Genomic DNA, 19460 nt, shown 5'->3' with positions numbered 1-19460 from the left:
AGGCTGTTTTCTAGAGCATGTTCTTGCATGAGGTGCTAGTATCTACTTAAGGCCCCCACAGGCCACTTGGCCAGACAAAATAGATGCTGAGGCAGCAATACCATGGAGTAGCTTAGCTAAACTCCGGCACATGCAGAACTGGAAATGGGCCCCTGAATATATTTTTAATATATTTATTTCAAGTAATCTTGAACACCTGTGCTTCTAGAATAATTTTTAAGGTAATAGGCCAGAAAATACTTACTGAAGGTTTCCATATGCTATTAAATTGATAAACCTAAATTTATGGTAATTAAGGGCTAGGAACTTATTATGAAGTACAAATTAAGACTGTTTCTGTATCAAATATGCCCTAAATCAATGAACTATATTGAAGCATCATTGTAAAAGATTCCTATGTACCAGAACACTAAGATAATTAATGAATTTTTCTCTGCAAATTCCTAGAAGTAATAGCCATTGGATAAGGACATGGATTGTACAAATACTGATTTTATCAGGGCTTTGGCAATAGGTTCCATAAATTTTAGATGTTTGTTGTTTGTTTTGTTCTAATGTGAACACTTAATTGGAAACAATAATAATAAAATATACATTAAATCAAGTAGAGATTAATTTATAACCTACAGTTATGAATTTACGCTAGTGGTTGTGTTTTGAATTTATTCAAGTTTTTTTGGATTCTGTCTTTTCTTTCCCTTGTCCTCCCCAACCATTGCTTCACCTGTAAAGTCAGAGTGTCTTACTCTTTTAAAGGTGGAAATTAAAGAATTGTGTCAGAAATCTTGATTTACCATAAGACTTGTATATTTTTGGTACCCCTTCTTTGCACAGACTTCTACGGAAAGCCACTGCCTCCCCTGGCTGTGCGACAGAGACCTAACAGTGATTCTCACGACGTCATATCATAACCAGCTCATATGGACGCGCTCTGTTAAGGTCGGCAAGATGAGCTGGAGGACCTTCTTTCTCAAAGGAGAAAAACCCTGAACATCGATGACTTGGGCAAGACAACTGTAGCAGTATCAGTGAGCCAAAGACCTGACTGTTTTGATAATTACTTACCCATGGTCTTCATGGTTCAAAGAAAAAAAAGAAGCAAAATGACCAGCAAATGGGACAAGCATTTGGACCAAGTTAGCAAAAATTAGTGTTGACCCTGATTTATACATCCCCACTCATGGGCATATTCCTAAAGGAAAAGCTGTTCAGAAAAAGAGCCAATGGACTCTGTACACTTTCTTTACTATTTGTTTAATAGTCTTTATTTCTGTATCTTAAACATTTGTAAGATATATGTGCATGGAAAGGGAATTCTTAGGAATTTATAACCCAAATTTTTAACTTTTTATATTTTTCTAAAACTTTGGTTTAAGAATTTTAATTACTAAGATATTGACTGTGCACTTTTCTATAGATGCTTTGTTTAAGCTGTGTCTGGAAAATGGAGTTGATTTACATGACAGACATGAACTATACAAACAGGATATATTTATATGGTTTGAGGTATGTTTTATAATAGTACTGTTCTTGAAATATACATCCTAATTTTACCTTATTTTAAGATATCTTTTTAAAATCGATTCTCAGATTTTTATTTTACCACATTATGTTATTTGAAAGCACTAATTAATTAATTGAATTTTTGTTGTTTGTTTTCTTTGGTGATGTTCCCAATAAATGAGAGACACTTGCAATACCTTTTGACTTAAATGCTTTTTAAATTAATAAAAATGTTTTCTGAGATATTATTAAAAGTCCCAATAAACACCTCTTTCAAAGATTAGATCTTTTCAGAGATCAGGGTGCTTCTTCTCACTCCCTTGTTCTATCAGAAGCTTCAGTGACTCTTTTAGGTTATTCTAATTCTCTTTTGCCTTGAAATTAAAGGCAAAAAGACCAGAAAAGCTACTGTAGTCCAGAGACTTTATTTTATAACCGGGAAATACTTGGGTACTAAAGAAATAAGAATGAAATGTTGGTTTAAATTACATTTATAAAGAAATAATTCCAAAATAATTACTTAATTTAAAATAATAGTACTTCTCTTACACTGAAGAACGGCATCTATAGGATTCTTCCTCATCTGGCATTTAGACAAACTTTTAGATATATATTTTGAATAATAGATTCAAATGTTTAATTAAAAGCATCCATTTACATCAAGGTGAAAATACTCTAACCCAGCAGTCCCCAACCTTTTTGGCACCAGGGACCATCCCACACACACCGTCTGTGGAAGACAATTTTTCCACAGATGGTGGGGGGATGGTTCAGGAGGTAATGTGAGTGATGGGGGGCGACGGGGAGCGGCAGATGGAGCTTCGCTTGCTCGCCCGCCCCTCACCTGCTCTGTGGCCTGTTCCTAACAGGCCAAGGACTGGTATCGGTCCGCAGCCCGGGGGTTGGGGACCCCTGCCCTAAACAGTAATCACCTTGTTAAAATTGGTCAGTTTGGCAACTTGTACTGTTAACAGACTTATACTGGTATCTGACAATAACATGATTAAGTATGTCTAAGACAGTTGAATACGATTATTTACTTTTAAAATTTTCCTTTAGAGCATCACATTTTATTCACATTTTTTAACTCATTGAACGCGTTTATTAATCAGGTCACTTATTACTGTAGTCAGCATCATATGCAGTTTTTTGGAGTTTTGTACATGGGACCTACTTAGCACACTGAATAGAAAAAGCGTTCTATTTCAGATACAAAATTCATAACAACCTAAATTTGATACGTGACTGAAGTGTAAGGAGAAGCAACACAAGAAGACAATGTAAATTTTGAATTGGGTTTTAGAGAAGAAACTTGTTTGTATATCTTTTCTGGTTCCTTTTTGTAAAATTTACATTTATTCATTTTCTAAAGCCTAAACTAACACTTTTGCCATTTTTAATATTCATCTAGTTTGGGAATAGATATAAATCTTTAAAATTTTTGTTTCCTACCAGTGATTACTGTAGTGTACAATAATTACTGAGTCCATTTAATAAAAATAAATAAAAATCATTTTCAAGATTTTGAAATTAAATATATGATAAAATGGAATAAATGTTTTATATCTCTCTCAAAAATTAATTTGTATTCTTAAAGCATTCTAAAAATATTTTTAAAGTTTTGTAAATCCAGGTGGCTTTTAACAAGTAAATGCCTATTTTGTTATATGCTGCATTTTTATTCTTAATCATTATGAATTATGACATTTTCACACAATAAAAATAATTTCATCAGTATGCTGTTTTGCTTTTCATTTGAGAAACTTAAATGATTTCATTTTGGTAACGAAATAAAAAAATTTTTTAAATATGATTGTTGACATTTTAAATCGATAGATTAAAATGATAAATTTTTTGTTACTTTACATGAAAAACTTTTTTCTCTGCATGCATTTTTATATATATGGGAAAGAACATTGTCATTTCAAAGGCAGTTAAACATACATCATATCACCTTATGTTTCTAGATGACTTGATGTCTGTCTCTTGTTAAGATAAAGCTACTAACCAAAAGATAGTTTCACTTTTTTGAAAGATAATTCTCTATACTTTTATGTGTAAAATGCATATATAACATATATACAATTGTGTATGTAGTTGATTTAAGTAGAAAACGTTTTAGAAGCAACACTAGAAAGAAATGTTGCAAAATGCTAATAGTGAATTTTTTAGTTATTGGTCATGTGTTTTCCTCAATTTTTCAAGCTAGTTTTTTGTAATTTGTCTACTTTTATAATGGAGGAAGCAAATTCATAATTTTGTAAAAATTAAGTGCCATGTTTTCTGCAAGTTTAAAATGAAATGCTCTTTTAAGTGCCAAATGATGGAATAGAATTCACCTAATTTGTAAAACTTTCTGTGAATAGTAGAGAAACATTCAACAATTGAATATGCCATTATATTTGAGGCTGATCTCTTACTGTGTTCCTTTACTATGGCAATATTTTATTTTATTTGAAACTGGTTCTATATGTTACGCTTTTTATGTTACTTAGTTTCTCCCATTCCACACTAAAGAAATACTATGCTTCCAGATGGCAAAACTTATCAAAAGTGAAACTGCTTATACAAATAAAGCTGTAGGTTATACATTTTGTTATCCTTGGCTTTACTATTTAAGTTTTTCTCTAACTGAAGTATACTTTGCAATTGAGATTCTGCTAATACTGACCTTCTAATTTATCAAGAAATACATTCCAGTGGATCAAAAAAATAAATTCATATATTTCAAACCTTACATTAAAGAATGGTGTAAATTATCAAAATAGCAATAATCCATTGTCTTTGTGGAAACAATAATAGAAGTCTATTTTTTTGAGAAAAAATAGTAAATCAGAAATGAACTTCTTTTAATGAAGGGGATCAGTTTATATTAAAGGGAAAATATGAAGAAAATCATTTGCCAGTTTAGAGCATGAGTTGTAAATTCCTTTTGTGTGCTGATGAGGAAACAATTTGTGTTCTGGGTAAATGAACCAGTGGTCTCCAAATTTTATACATCCTCTTCAGTAAGCATTTTTAGTATACATTAAATATAAAGTTACTGCATTAGTTTGCTAGGGTTGTCATAACAAAAATTACCACAGACTGGGTGGCTTAAACAACAGAAATTTATTTTCTCATAGTTCTGAAGCCTGAGTCCAAGATTAAGGTGTTGGCAACCTTGTCTGAAACCTCTCTCCTTGGCTTACAGATGGCTGCTGCTAGTGTCTCAGTGTGCCCAGATTTTCTCTTTATAAGGACACCAGTCAGATTGGATTAGGACCCACCCTAAAGGGCTCCTTTTAACTTAGTCACCTCTGAAAAGGCCCTATTTCCACATGCAGTCACATTCTGAGGTGGTGGGATGGGAGAGTGGGTGGGGGAGGGGGGAGTTAGGGCTTCAACATGAATTTTGAGGGGAAAAGTTTCAGCCCTTAACAATTATATACATGTTCTCCTGTATTTTGCATATACTCCCCTAAATTTATTTTAAAGATTAGAAAAAATTAAATAAAAATACAAGTTATTATATTCACTTCCCAGTCCCAGTGGATTGTCTGCTGGAGTTTGTACACACCATTTTGGAGGACTATGATTAAAAAAATGAGAGCCTCAGCTAAGTAGCTACTCACCTAAAGTGAAGTTCAAGATTGCCTATAACTGTGCTTTGTTCTCTTGCTTTGATGGTAGGTTTCTCTATTGTGTTTTTCTGCTATTCAATTTAAGGAGCTTACACCCTCTTGATGTCAGATTGTTTTACTACGAATCCTGTCTTTACCTTTTTGATGCATAAACCTGAACGTGAAGGGCTTTGAGAGATGTTTTATATAAATATGAAAATTCATAAAGTTTATTCTGAAACACTTCTTATATCAAATGACTTCACAATAAAATTGCTTAGGTATGTAAGAATTATTTTCCTGCATAGCAGTAAGCCCTTATATTCTTAAGCTGCCTCAGTCTTTAAAAATAATAACAATAATAATAACAATAATAATTTTAAAACCCTAGTACAATATCTGGTAGTTGTGTCAACTTAATTTATCTCATGTCTGCAAAAACAAGCCTGCCTCTAGCCATTTCTATTTTTTAAAAAATATTACATAGTATTTATTTTTATTAATTTTTTTGGAGTATGGTTGCTTTACAATGTTGCGTTAGCTTCCACTGCACAGCAAAATGAGTACACATACGGATATCCCCTCCCTTTTGGACTTCTCTCCCATTTGGGTTACTACAGTGTATTAGGTAGAGTTCCCTGTGCTATAAAGTATGTTCCCATCAGTAGTCTTTTTTTTTTTTTTTTTTTTTTTGCGGTACGCGGGCCTCTCACTGTTGTGGCCTCTGCCGTTGCAGAGCACAGGCTCCGGATGCGCAGGCTCAGTGGCCATGGCTCACGGTCCTAGCCGCTCCGCGGCATGTGGGATCTTCCCGGAGCTGGGCACGAACCCGTGTCCCCTGCATCGCCAGGCGGACTCTCAACCACTGCGCCACCAGGGAAGCCCAGTTGTCTATTTTATACATAGTGTCAATAAATTATACGTGTCAATCCCAATCTCCCAATTCCTCCCTCCCCACTCCTTTCCCCCTTGGTATCCATACATTTGTTCTCTACGTCTATGTCTCTATTTTTGCTTTGCAAATAAGATCATCTATACCAGTGGTCCCCAAACTTTTTGGCACCAGGGACCGGTTTCATGGAAGACAATTTTTCCACGGCTTGCCCACCTCTCACCTCCTGCTGTGTGGCCTGATTCCTAACAGGCTGAGGACCGGTACCTGTCTGTGGCCCGGGCGTTGGGGACCCCTGATCTATACCATTTTTCTAGATTCCCCATATATGCGTTATTATACAATATTTGCTTTTCTCTTTCTGACTTACTTCACTCTGAATGACACTCTCTGGGTCCATCCACGTCTCTACAAATGATCCAATTCCGTTCCTTTTTATGGCTGAGTAATATTCCATTGTATATATGTACCACATCTTCTATAGCCATTCCTCTGTTGATGGATATTTAGGTTGCTTCCATGTCCTGGCTATTGTAAATAGTGCTGCTATGAACATTGGGGTGCATGTGTTTTTTTGAATTATGGTTTTCTCTGGGTATATGCCCAGTAGTGAGGTTACTGGGTCATATGGTAATTCTACTTTTAGTTTTTTAAGGAACCTCCATACTGTTCTCCATAGTGGCTGTATCAATTTACATTCCCACCAACAGTGTAGGAGGGTTCCCTTTTCTCCACACCCTCTCCAGCATTTGTTTATAGATTTTTTGATGATGGCCATTCTGACCGGTGTGAGGTGATACCTCATTGTAGCTTTGATTTGCATTTCTCTAATAATTAGTGATGTTGAGCAGCTTTTCATGTGCCTTTTGGCCATCTGTATGTCTTCTTTGGAGAATTGTCTATTTAGGTCTTCTGCCCATTTTTTGATTGGGTTGTTTGTTTTTTTGATATTGAGCTATATGAGCTGCTTGTAAAGCAGTTCCTTAACACTCAGTGTGGAACCTTGTTTATTCTTCAGTAGCTATTTGGTGTCGGTTAGGGGAAATCCATTAATATTTTCATGATACACTGATACTGATTTTAGATAGATTAGAAGGTGAAATGAGAAAGATCAAACTAAAGAAAAAAGGGAGAAAGAAAAAGAAGTAGCTCCCCTCTGTGGGAAGAAATTTCCAAGCAATGGAATCACAAACTCAAACAATTGATCGCATAAAAATTTTAAATATTTTCACATTTAAAAAAAATTTATTGATTTTATTTATTTATTTTTGGCTGCGTTGGGTCTTTGTTGCTGTGCGTGGGCTTTCTCTAGTTGCAGCGAGCAGCGGCTACTCTTCATTGAGGTGCGCGGGCTTCTCATTACGATGGCTTCTCATTGAGGAGCACAGGCTCTAGGCGTGCGTGCTTCAGTAATTGTGGCACTCAGCCTTCAGTAGTTGTGGCTTGTGGGCTCTAGAGTGGAGGCTCAGTAGTTGTGGTGTATGGGCTTAGTTGCTCTGCAGCATGTGGGATCTTCCCGGACCAAGGCTCGCACCCATGTCCCCTGCATTGGCAGGCGGATTCTTAACCAGTGCGCCACCAGGGAAGCCCTATTTTCACATTTAAAATCAAATGATTGTAAGAAAAATTGGCAAAGTAATTGAAAATGTGATATGGTTAACATCTCAAATATAAATAGCACTGACAGCTCTAGATAAGTGGATATGAGCAGGTAATTTACAACAGAAGTAAAATAACTAATAAGATTTGAAAACCTACCCAGACTAAGGACATAATTAAAAATTATAAGATTATCAGACATGCAAAGATTCATGAGCAAAAATGTCTATCAATAATAGGATAGCTAGTAAGTATGTTAACCTCCATACCTTCAACTACTATGCAACTTCTAGAAATTATGTACTGTATATGAAGAATTTTTAATAAAAGAAAATGCTTATAAAAACAGAGGATACATTATACATAGTCTTATCAAACTTGAAAATGCATAAAATTAGAGAAACACACCAAAATGTTAATAGTGATTATCTCTAGTGGCATTATGCATGATTTTCATTCTCATAGGCTTAAAATTTTTTTTCTTCAATAAGTATTAGTTTATTTAAAATTCAGAAAACAGAAATGTGCTAAAGAAGTCACAAAACGATATAAAAGAACAAATATGACCGCTTTCCAAGCATAACATATCCCCTTTCCCTAATAGAAAGATAGTAAATATGATTTCTACTACCTCCTTTAAAGTTTTTTATATGTCTACATTGCAAATATACTACCACATTGATTCACTAAATGCAGCAATCTAATGAGTACAGAAAAAAATAAAGTATATAAAATCTCTGAGGCTAAAAGGTAGACTAATGACTTTTCCTTAAACTTTCAACGAAGTACTGCATTTAATCATCTCACTCCTTAGTACTGTATTTTCTTTTCCACCAAATCTAAATTCATTTTTAGATTATTGGGTAACCTGTTTAAATAAATAAATATATTAAGCTTCAAATCACATTTGGGATAATGAAATTTATCTTTTTACATGGTCCTAAGATTTGCACCTATATTATACACTATACTGATATTTGGAGCATCAAGGGTCTCAAAATTATGATGGGCATTAAATATTAGGGACTACTTTCCTGAGAACCAGTAACACTTCCCCTAGTAAAGGTGGGTGAGGAGGGTCATTTTTTAGGGTGTAGGATGTAAGGTCATTTTGGTCGTCAGGCATTTGGTATCAGAACTTGATGATAATCACGAAGATCAAGATAGTGAAAATAATACACAGTAGCAGCTAACATTTGGGCATTTACTATTCCCTAGTCTCTATGCTAGACGCTTTACCTGTGTATTTCAATCAATTTAATCCTTTAACGCTCCCCATTAAAAGAGAGATATTATCCCAATGGGCCATTTCTAGGAAATGCGTGACAATATCTTTTTCATCATATCCGTTCTTTTATCTTGAGTCCGGAATATCTGGGATAACGGGGGTCTTCGGATTTGGTAAATTAACAGTAACTAGCTTCGCCTCTGGGAACATCTTAGAACAACGATCATACAACGTACCTAATAGTGACAAACACTTCCATCCTTTTACTGAGCCTCAAGCACACAGCACTGAGAGACTGTTCAGCGTGAGGCGCGACTTTCTGAAGACAGGCTGCCCAAGGCTCCGCCCACGGGCTCCAGCCACGCCCCCGGAGCAGGTAGGCACCGCCTGCTTCAGCCACCGGCAGAAGTAACTGCGCTTGCCTCTCGCGGGACCTAGGGTTTTTGGCGAGATTTCGATAACTCAGGCAAAGCAGAATCTCGCGAGAAGTTGAACCGGAAAAGTGAGGGACGGGAGAGAATTCCGGCGAAACTCGGGAGACAGGCGGAGCTCTTGGTTCTCTGCAAGCTTAAAGTGCCCGGTGGTCTTGACTTCTTGTTTGATCTCTACTGACGGAGTGATGTTGACCCGGGTGAGGGCTGGGATCCAGCCGGATGTCTGTGACTGAACCAGAAACTTTATCGACTGACGGCGTGGCGAGGGAGGGGGCTGGGATGTGGATGTGATCTCTGGGTTTCTCTGGCTTCATTCCAAAGGTCTAGAATAATGCCGAGTGTTTCGACGCTCGTTCGTGAGCGTTCTCTGTCGTTTTCTCCCAAGACTCACATCCGCCTCAAATAACCTGTCTGCAGTCCCGCCTGCAGACTTTAATATCCACTCCTTTCAGCTTTGAGCACAATGCAAGCTCTTGGAGGGCTGAGACTCTGTACTGTCCTGGGAGCTTAAAGGATATCTGTTACATAGGTAAACTTTTCTTGGATTAGTAAATGAAATAGAACTGCAAGGACGTTTCCACAGGAAACTAGAGTGACTTTTCTTCTAAATACATTTTATTTTGGAATAATTTTACATTTCCAAAAAAATTGCAAAGATAATAAAGACTTCCTGTGCCCATTTCACCCAGTTCCCCTAATGTTAACATATAGAGTGGCTTATTTAAATTAATTTTGTTCCTTTGACACACATTCTTGTGTTAACACCGCAATTCTGCTTTACCCTTTGCTTTACATTTGCGCAATAATCATTTGGAGAAACCTTTTTTTCATAAGTAGATAATCAATACAGTTTTGTTATGTGTGAGGTACAACTCCTGTTGTAAGAACTAGTAATTATCAGGGGGAAAAAGTGTTGTTATCTTAAGAAAAAAGACTGTACTGATAATGTTGAAGTTCAGTAAATTGGTAACATCAGAGTGTGTCAGCAACCTTTTCTTATCATCATAGCTGAAAGCAAAATCAGAGAGGAAGGTTGCAAAACAGATTTGCAAAGTTGTATTGGATCATTTTGAAAAGGAATATTCCAGAGAACTTGGAGATGCCTGGCATACAGTAAGGTTAGTATAATTCATCTCTTGATGCTTTATGATAGAACAAGAAATAAACCCATCTGGGGGAGGGGTGCTGTGAAGATAAAAGATAAAGGAATCTAAACCTGGTTTCCATTTCCTGCTGAGGCTTCAGAAGGGAGAAGGAGGAAGAAATAGATTGGCTCATGGGAAAATGGAAAGGGTAGAAAGAAAACTTTGTAGTGATAATTTTGTTATAAGCAAAAGTTGGTATGCCCTTGCCTTAAGAAATTGCTTTGATCTTTGAAACAGGACTGCCCACCAGTTTGACAAAATTAATTATACTGTAACAGAAAAATCTGAAAGAAAAATTTTGAGGATATTTAACTAGTTTCTGGAATTCAGGAGATAATGCAACAAGTCTTTAAAGCCAACACTGCTTTATCTCAGCTGAAGTCACTTTATTTGGTAATCACATTTCTTCCCCATATCTATAGCTGGCTGTGTTTTGAACACACATGCCTGTGCGCACACACACACACACACACACACACACACACAAATGAGTTAAATGTATTATAGAAAACAGAAATGAGAAATATTTAATGCCTAGATGTGAGAGAAGTTCGATTTGTATGTTTAGTGAGTTTTGTGTTTGGTCAGTATGTTGCTCTATGGGTTCTTTACACTGAATGCCTGATACAGTATACCATACACTGTGAAATACAAAGAGCAAAGAGCAAGACAGTCCCCAGGACCAGTTTTCAGACAGTCTGTTCATGGAGGAGGAGGTGCATGATTAAAACTATATAAACTGCTAATTCCATAAATATCCCAATAGAAATAGGCAGGAGTACCTAGTCTTACCTAACAAAGCCTGATGGTGCCAGCAGAGACCTGAGGAGAAACCAGGTCTTGGTGATTTAATAAAGTATGAAGTGGTTCTGAAATAATTTTAGACAAACTGTTTTAGAAACTTGTAAATACTGTAACGTGAAAATGTAGTTTATAGTTGTAGTTTTATTTCAAAACTAGATTTTTAAATGGGTGTCTTCTTTCACAGAGAAGAAAGGAATGAATAGTGAAGCGTGTAATTAATTCATGAGGTTTTCAGTATGCAGAGTTACTCAGATAGAATAGCCAAATAACCAAACACCTATGGAATGCTTATTATGTGCCAGGCAATACTGACTTTTTTTGACCCTTAGAACAAACCTCTGAAGTTTGTTTCCCACTTCTCACCTGAGGGAACTGCACAGACTTTAAGTAATTTGCCCAAGTTCACTCAGCTAGTAAGTGGCAGAACTGGGATTTGTGCCCAGGCTCTCTCGTTCATGAACTCCCACGGCTAACCCCTATTCTATATGCCTCTCATACCTGGGATGTAATTAGGCATAAATGGATGATTTAAAAAAAAAAATTTCAAGAGGTCTATTGTCTCAGACTTTATCTGGCTGCTCAGACCCTGTAATGAGTTATTTTTCTATTTACTGTGCTCAGACAGATTTATAAATTATTATTTAACCCTAAACAAAATGAGCAGTCTATTTAATTAGCCATGCCTTCTGCTTCATCTACCTTTTTGTTGGGTTTTCATGGTACTTTAAGTTTTGCATAAACATGTGCTAAATTTGCCATAGGCAGAATAAAGGCTTTCTCAGCTTAGCAAGTAGTCTGAGCATGGAGGATGGCATGGAGAAATAAGAACAGAAGTACTTTTGTTTTTTAACTATTTATTTGCAAGACGTAGTCTTGTGCTTGCAGAGTCTATGTACTTCCAGGGAAAGGTGAGTGCATTTTTGTGCTATCTAGAAAGCTAATAATTTACTCAGTAGTTTTAGTTTTCTGTAGTAGTGGGGTAGGTTTAGTGTTTATTTTAATTTTATCGTTTTGTAAAAACTTCTTGCCATCACACTCTTAGCAGCCCTTTGAAGTTGGGAGTTTACCCGGATTCAATTTTTGTCCTACTTGTTACCTACATGTTCTCCTTAAGGTGAGCCCATTCATGGCATGACTCTAAACTTCCCTCAGTGTGCTGTCATCTCAGGTGATGCAGCCCTTGCCAAGCTTAAGTGTTTTCTGATAACTTTACTTAGTTTCGTACCAGGCAAACTCAAAAGCAGATTATTATTTTCCCTTACCAAACCTATGTTGCCATTTGCTGCTTGCATATTCTATCTCAGTTGAAGGCATCACTATCAATCAGTTTCCTTTTTCCTCCTCCACACTTTTACTACCTTTTAGTGAAGAATGAACCTTATTCAGAGATAGGTCTGACATTTGCCCTCAGCTCCTTGGAGGTGATCTCTAAGCCGTTGGAATGCTCTGCCTAAAAGTCTGGGAGCTTGGGCAACATGGGGGAGTGTAACAACGTGATGTGAGGTGGGGGCTCTGGGCCACCGTATCAGCTAGGGCTCCTGCTTCCAACCTCCGGAGGGGCTGGAGACTGAAGGTCAGCTGAGTGGGTAGTCAGTCATGTTTGTGTTACTGAGCCCCAGTAAAATCTAGGCACCAGGACTCCCTGGTTGGCAGTACTCCTGTGCATATTGTCACACATCGTTACGGGGAAAGGTTATCCTTGTCCGTGATTCCACTGAAGAGGACAACTGGAAGCTTCATGCTTTGAACTGTCCTACACTCTGCATCCTGCATCTCTTACCTTGCGTGATTTTAACTGTAATAAGCTGTAACCATAACCATGAGTGTAACAGTGAGTTATAGCTTATAATATAGCTAATAAAATCGCTTTTAGCTAATAATCAACCTGAGAGTGGTCTTGGGGAACCCGAACTTAAGAGTTGGTGTCAGAAGTAAGGGTGGTCTTGGGGTCTCCCTAACTCTGTACTACCACCACACACCACTACCCTGCCCCCGTCAAAATCTAAATGCCCAAGTGCTTTTGCTTTTACCTGAGAAGTTTCTTAATTTGGATCTCCTTTTTATCATCACTGTTACTATTTAGTCAGGCCTTCATTGTTTCTTACCTGACATTGCAACAGCCCTTTTCCATAGTCTCTCCCCTTTAGTATTTGTTTGTTTGCTTAGTTTAGCATCCACTTCTATGACACTATATGCCAGACAGCGTTCTAATCACTTTACAGATGGTAACATAATCCTGTACAACCCTTCGAGGTAGTTACTATTATTTCCATTTTATAGATAGGAAAGCTGAGGCATGCAGAGGTTAAGTAACTTGCCCAGTGATACGCAGCTCACATTTGGAAAAGCCCTGGGAGTTTCTCTTACACACTCTGTCATGCTGCTTCTCAACGCTGCCGTATTGCAACGTGTCACTCCTGGGATACTAGCCTCCTCTGCTCCCCCACTGTCTGCAGTATTATATTTGGACTAAATGTCTTATCATGACTAGACAGGCTCCGTCGTCTTTTCGGGCCAGGAATGACGCTCTCCTTTTTCCCTCTGTACAGTGGTTAAAGTGGGAGTTCAGATCCCACCTGTGCATCTTGTAGCTTGTGACCTAGGAGAATTCTTTAACATGTCTGTGCCTCACTACCCTTGTCTGTAAAGTGGGAAAAATAGTATCTATTTCATATAATTATTTGGAAAGAGAAAATGAATTTACATATAAAAACGAAGTGTTAGAATATTGTAAGCCCTCAGTACATCTGAGAATTATTTTTATTACTATTACTGTTATTCTTCATCAAGCTGTCCCATACGCGCTTGGCAAAATTAGTTCTGCCCTTTGTGTTTCCATTGCATTTTGATGATACAGCTGTTGTAATTTGTTCAAGGTTTTATTGTCATAATTTACTGACTTGTCTCTTCCCTGACAAGGGAGGGTCTTGAAGAACCAGTATCTTAAGACTTGTGCAAGTGGTCTACGTATGTATTCACAACTTAGGCAGTGTTTATATACCAGGCATTGTGCTAAGCATTGGGAATACAAAGAGGATTATATATAGTCTGCCCTCAAATATATACGAGGGGAGGATTAATTGTAAATCTTTATGAACTTTGGAAATTTTGTGTGCACTTTGTGGAAGGCAAAAAAAAAAGCCATAGTTAAGTCTGGCCTGTCTGTAAATATATATATATATATATTTTAACATTCTCTTCATTAACCCAGAGGTCACATATAGCAGTAAAAAATATTATATAACCAGATTGCATTACCAGAATGAAGGGGGGGTGGGGGTGGAGTGGGGTGGTTGAGGAAAACAGAAATGAACTAGTATCTAGATTTCTATTTTGACCCTTATTTGGCTTTACACACATTTTCAACCTTAATCTGTGCACACCTTGTGTAGTAGTAACTTTTAGCCCCTTTTAGAGTCAGAGATTAGAAAAATTTGCGGGTGTCTCAGTTTATGGCCAGTCCAAGCCTGTGCCTTGAAAGTCTGTGCCTTTTCCTCTACCAAGTGTGCTGCTGTGAAGGGTCTGGAGTCCCAGTCTTGGGAGTGTATGCACATGTCTCCTGATATAGGGACATAAGGGACTCCTTGTGTGCAGTCTTTTCAGCCTTTTGTTGTCTCCACCAAACACAAACCTCCATTCAGGACTTCCAATCTGAGGTACTGTGGCTAACAAATACAGACATAGATTGCCCTTCCATGAGAAACAAGGAGGAAACAATGTCAAGAAGAGTAGGAGGCAATCAGCTCATTATTAGACACTCTGAAGAATAGAAATAAAATGGCATGAAAACATACCTTGATGCACTTCCGTGAGTTGGTTTACTCTTGATTTCTAAACCAGACTTTTAAAATGATTGAATGAGCGCCCTCTAGTGGGTAATAATAGCAATAAAACAAGAGGGATTTCTGTATTTTAACCATGAATGTTTAGTGGGTTCTGTAATCTGTGCATTTATACAGAACTAAGCAGTTGTGCTTAGTGATGTGTAGATAAGATAATATTTTACCCTCATCATTAGTTAGGAAGGTAGAATGGAGTATAGAATAGTAAGAGAAAAGAAAATCACAGCAAAGTTGAAAATCATGTTATCATATAACAAACATTGTCCAAATAATATATTATGCAATTTTCAAGGGATATGTGAGCACAGGCATGTTATAGCAATCAAATTCCAGATCCTCGGCATTCATGTATGCTTTTTCAGGAGATTACTCCGCTCCCCTGTTGCTTGAGGGGGTACTTATTCCCCTTTACTAACCTGCCCTTCTACATTGTCTTTGTCCCACTTTACAAGAAGGGTCACACTTTCACCATCCTGACTCTTCCACACTGCATTCCTCCAGGGTGTCAGAACTCCCCCTGCCAGAGACTATTGGACTATAATTGTAAATGACTAAGGACTACCAAATTCTTTGACAGGTCAGATGGTCTCCAAGTTTTGCTTTCAGCATAAGTAAAGGACCTCCAATTGATTTGTCAGCCAACAGATTATTTAAAATATTTTTGAAGATATGTCATTTAGTGTTTTGAGATCATAACTCAGAAAGAATTATAACAAAACGGAGACATTGTTTTAACAAAATATATTTAATTCTCACCTACTTATTTAAGTGAAGGTTTTTCTCACCCCTTCTAGAAACTCAAAATAGGAATTGATGTTGAACCCTGATCATTATAGCACTAGGTAGTATTCATTGCTGGATGTATGAGGGAGAAAAAGCTCATTTCATTAAGAGATTCATTTCCTATGGGGTTTCCCTGGTGGTGCAGTGGTTGAGAGTCCACCTGCTGATGCAGGGGACACGGGTTCGTGCCCCAGTCCGGGAATATCCCACATGCCGTGGAGCGGCTGCGCCCGTGAGCCATGGCCGCTGAGCCTGCGCGTCCAGAGCCTGTTGCTCCGCAACGGGAGAGGCCACAACAGTGAGAGGCCCGCGTACCGCAAAAAAAAAAAAAAATTTCCTATGAATTTTTATGTTTAATTATCAAATTATTTATAGATTAACAAATCTATAAGTTATTTTGATCAATTTTGTACTAGTAATTTTATTGGTGACTAATGCAGAAGTTACCATAAAACACAGAGCTTTAAGGCTACAGTGAAAACAAATTTAGTATATACACGTGTGTGTGTGTATGTGTGTGTGTGTGTGTGTGAGAGAGAGAGAGAGAGAGAGAGAGAAATATGATAGGGTAATAAAGATTAAAAGCACAAAAATGTATTAGGATAAAGTTATATGGGGAAATAAAATGTAAATAAAAGGGAAAGGAACAGTGTAAAATTTCCACCTGTTCAAGAAGAGTCAGTCCATGAATTTTTAAATGGACAGTGCTGGGTTTCAAAATCACTCTGGTATTTAGGTTCCACTGGATAGATTTTAAAAAGTAGTATAATTTGTCTTTTAAAATGTCAATTTTTACAGTATGCTGGAAATTACATCCTTAAACATATGGTGAAGATTTTGATGTCAACTTAAAATGTTCCAGAGGGTACATAGTTGTTTTCAAAATGGTATCAGTGGAAGTATTAGCAAAATATTTGCAGGTCACTGATCTTCTAGGTCCCCGTTCTGCTGACTGATGGTGTGCTTGCACTTCTGGCCTTGAAGTTTATTAAGTGACGCAGCTTCAGACTCCTCCTCATGAATCTTGAGAGGAGACCTGGAGTGTGGCGCCTGGCCAGTGTCTTCTTGAGTCTTCTAATATGTGCTCCCTCCACTGTCTGCTGGGCTACTTGCCCATCCATCAGAGCTTTTGAAGTGAGTAGCCACCAGCATCAGGGCATCCCACCAATGCAGGCGCTGGAGGGTGTGTGTGTGTGTGTTGGGGGAAGACGAGGTTACTGGCAGGTGGGTGCTGAGACCCACGTTAATACACAGCTTTGCTTTCTCCGGGCTGGAAAGTACCAGCCCGAGCAGCCTTAGCAGTCACTTCATTGCATTGATCCCATTGCAGCTCGTTCCCAAGGGCTGCGTATGTCAACCTTCAGAAAGAATGGGGCCACTGGCACTAGGTGAGGGTTGGAGTAGAAATTCTCTTCTCCTTCCTGTCATATACCACTTGTGGTACAGTACCAGGGCCTCACACTCCTATTAGGCTTTAAAGCCAGCGGATTTTGAATCAGGGACTTCTCTTTAAACAGTGATGTGACCTTGGGTAAGTTGCCAAATCTCTGAAAGCCTCAGTTAGCTTGACCTCTAAAATGAGCATAATAGCTGCCCCTCACGGTTGTTGTGATGGTGAAATGAGGTAAGCATGCAAAAAGCACATAGTAAGCATCTGATCAGTAATTTTTATTATTATTGATATTATCAGGGTGAGATGGAGTGGGTGGATTGGGTGGTAGATAGAGAGGCTTCCCTGGGGAGATAAAGCCTAAACTGCCCCATGAATAGCAAGTAGGAGAGTTAAGTCTGGCTGAAGGGGGTGAGAGAGGAAAGGTCATTCTAGGCAGAGGGAACAGTCTATGCTGAGACTGTTAAAGGCTAAAGAAAACTTGCTCCAGGAAATTCAGGTAGTTCAGTAGGCTGGGTGTAGGTGAAGAGGGATCAGAAAATTTATTTGTTCTGAGCAAGGGCTTATTTTATCTAGTTGTTGAAGAATGAGATAGAATAATTTCTGAAGATTCCTGCCTCACTCTGCCATAAGTACATGTTTTTAAATCTAACAAGGCTCCCCCTCCCAGAGTCTTTCAATGACTTCTCATTTATAAGAATTTTAAATTTATAAGGTAATATTTTAAAACTTTATCATCTTATACTTGACCCATATAACCTTCTGCCACATTAGACTACTTTTAATTCCCCAGATGCACTGTCCGTCATACCTTTGTGCCTGTACACGTGCTATGGCCGCTATGGCCTTTGCCCTGGAATTTGTATTTTCATTTCATCCTGTGGCTAATTCCTCCTCATCCTTCAAGATTTAACATATTGGATAATGTACAATAATCAGTAGTATTCCTAAACTAACAATCCTTTTATACAGTAAGGTCAAGTGAAATATGCAAGATTAATAATCTTTACTAAGGGATCTGAAAGGAAATGTGAATAAATGGAGAAACATATTGTGGTGAAAGTTGGAAAGAGTGACTACAATAAAATGTTAATTCTCCCCAAATTTAGTGCATTTAATATAATCCTAGTCAAAGTTATTATCTATCTACTTATCTATACAAATATTTTATAAAATATTTTTAATTGACCAATTGATTCTCATGTTCATCTGAAACAATAAACATTCTAAGATAGCTTTGGAAGTTGTGAAGAAAAAAAGAAAAAAGGATGGAGATTTGCCCTGCCAGATATTAACCAATTGAAAGTATATAAAGCCAATTGAAAGTGTCTAGCCCTTGTTAGCTAAGGGATGGACACATGATTTAAAGCCAAGCCACTTTAGTCTGTATTAATAAAATTATGTTTCTGAGCATTATTTCCCTGTTACTACATGACTCAAAACTCTGGATGGATATTCATCCAGTTTGGAGGGTAAGATTAGGATGGACTGACATAAGGTTTACAACCGTGGCGTTCATAGATTTCCTTTTAGGGTCCAGTGTAATGCATTGGTTCCCAAAGTGTGGTCCTGGGGATCAGCGCATCGGTATCACCCAAGAACTTGCTAGAAATGCAAATTCTTAGGCTCTACCTCAGACCTACAGAAGCCCCAGGTGGGGCCCAGCCGTCTCTTACAGGCACTTCATGCCCGCTAAAGTTTGTGAAGCATGTTTTTAAAGAGATTGTCATCCTCCGGTATAGCTGAAACACTGGGCTTCTGTGATGCACCATCATAGTAAGAGGCAGTGAAAACAGCAATTTCACATGTTAGCCTCAACTGAAATTCACATGGCACACATCCAGCGTCGCAGGTGTTACATTTCAATTCAGCCATTCTTCACATAGGCCACACCAGGGTGAGTAGCAGCTGGAATTTACTTAATTGACTGTGGTTAATGAGGCTCCCAAATAACTCAGCTAGAAAGGTCAGCTTGTAAATAAATATTTTCTGCTGTATCATTTGTCAGTTGATGTGAGCTTGTGATTGTCAACAGATCTAACTGTTGGACCAAGTAAAAAATGAGGAAGGTAAGTCTGTTGGAGAGGTGGGGGCAGGGAAAGCCTGCACCGTCAATCCATGAGTGATTTTTAAACCATCCTTGGTTTTGTATCATCTGATTCACTGATTGCCTCATTAACTCTGTTACTGTAGTGTTCACTGTAGTTAGCTTTCCATACTTTTATCCTCATCAGAGGA

The 19460-nt window shown here is 37.8% G+C and overlaps 3 protein-coding genes across 4 annotated transcripts in view; 2 read left to right on the top strand and 1 right to left on the bottom strand.

The window, feature by feature from the left end:
- The window catches only part of ARL13B (ARF like GTPase 13B), a 76160-nt gene extending 73029 nt beyond the window's left edge, over window positions 1-3131 (top strand). Inside the window, exon 10 of the mRNA XM_079923169.1 lies at window positions 835-3131. Coding sequence (XP_079779295.1) covers window positions 835-911 — 77 coding nt within the window. The 3' untranslated portion in view covers window positions 912-3131. The remainder of the gene's footprint in view (window positions 1-834) is intronic.
- STX19 (syntaxin 19) overlaps window positions 1-15015 on the bottom strand; it is a 55904-nt gene extending 40889 nt beyond the window's left edge. For both annotated transcript variants that reach the window (XM_079923174.1, XM_079923173.1), the window contains exon 1: window positions 15002-15015. The gene's annotated coding sequence lies outside the window, so the exon portion shown is untranslated. The remainder of the gene's footprint in view (window positions 1-15001) is intronic.
- Window positions 9089-19460, top strand: part of NSUN3 (NOP2/Sun RNA methyltransferase 3) — a 52154-nt gene continuing 41782 nt past the window's right edge. Inside the window, exons 1-2 of the mRNA XM_079923172.1 lie at window positions 9089-9455; window positions 10267-10376. Of these exons, the coding sequence (XP_079779298.1) occupies window positions 9444-9455; window positions 10267-10376 (122 nt within the window). The 5' untranslated portion in view covers window positions 9089-9443. The remainder of the gene's footprint in view (window positions 9456-10266; window positions 10377-19460) is intronic.

Source organism: Stenella coeruleoalba (genome assembly GCF_951394435.1).
Source record: "Stenella coeruleoalba genome assembly, chromosome: 5".
NCBI lineage: Eukaryota > Metazoa > Chordata > Mammalia > Artiodactyla > Delphinidae > Stenella > Stenella coeruleoalba.
The sequence above is the reverse complement of the archived record's forward strand: the minus strand, read 5'-3'. Positions and strand labels throughout refer to the sequence as shown.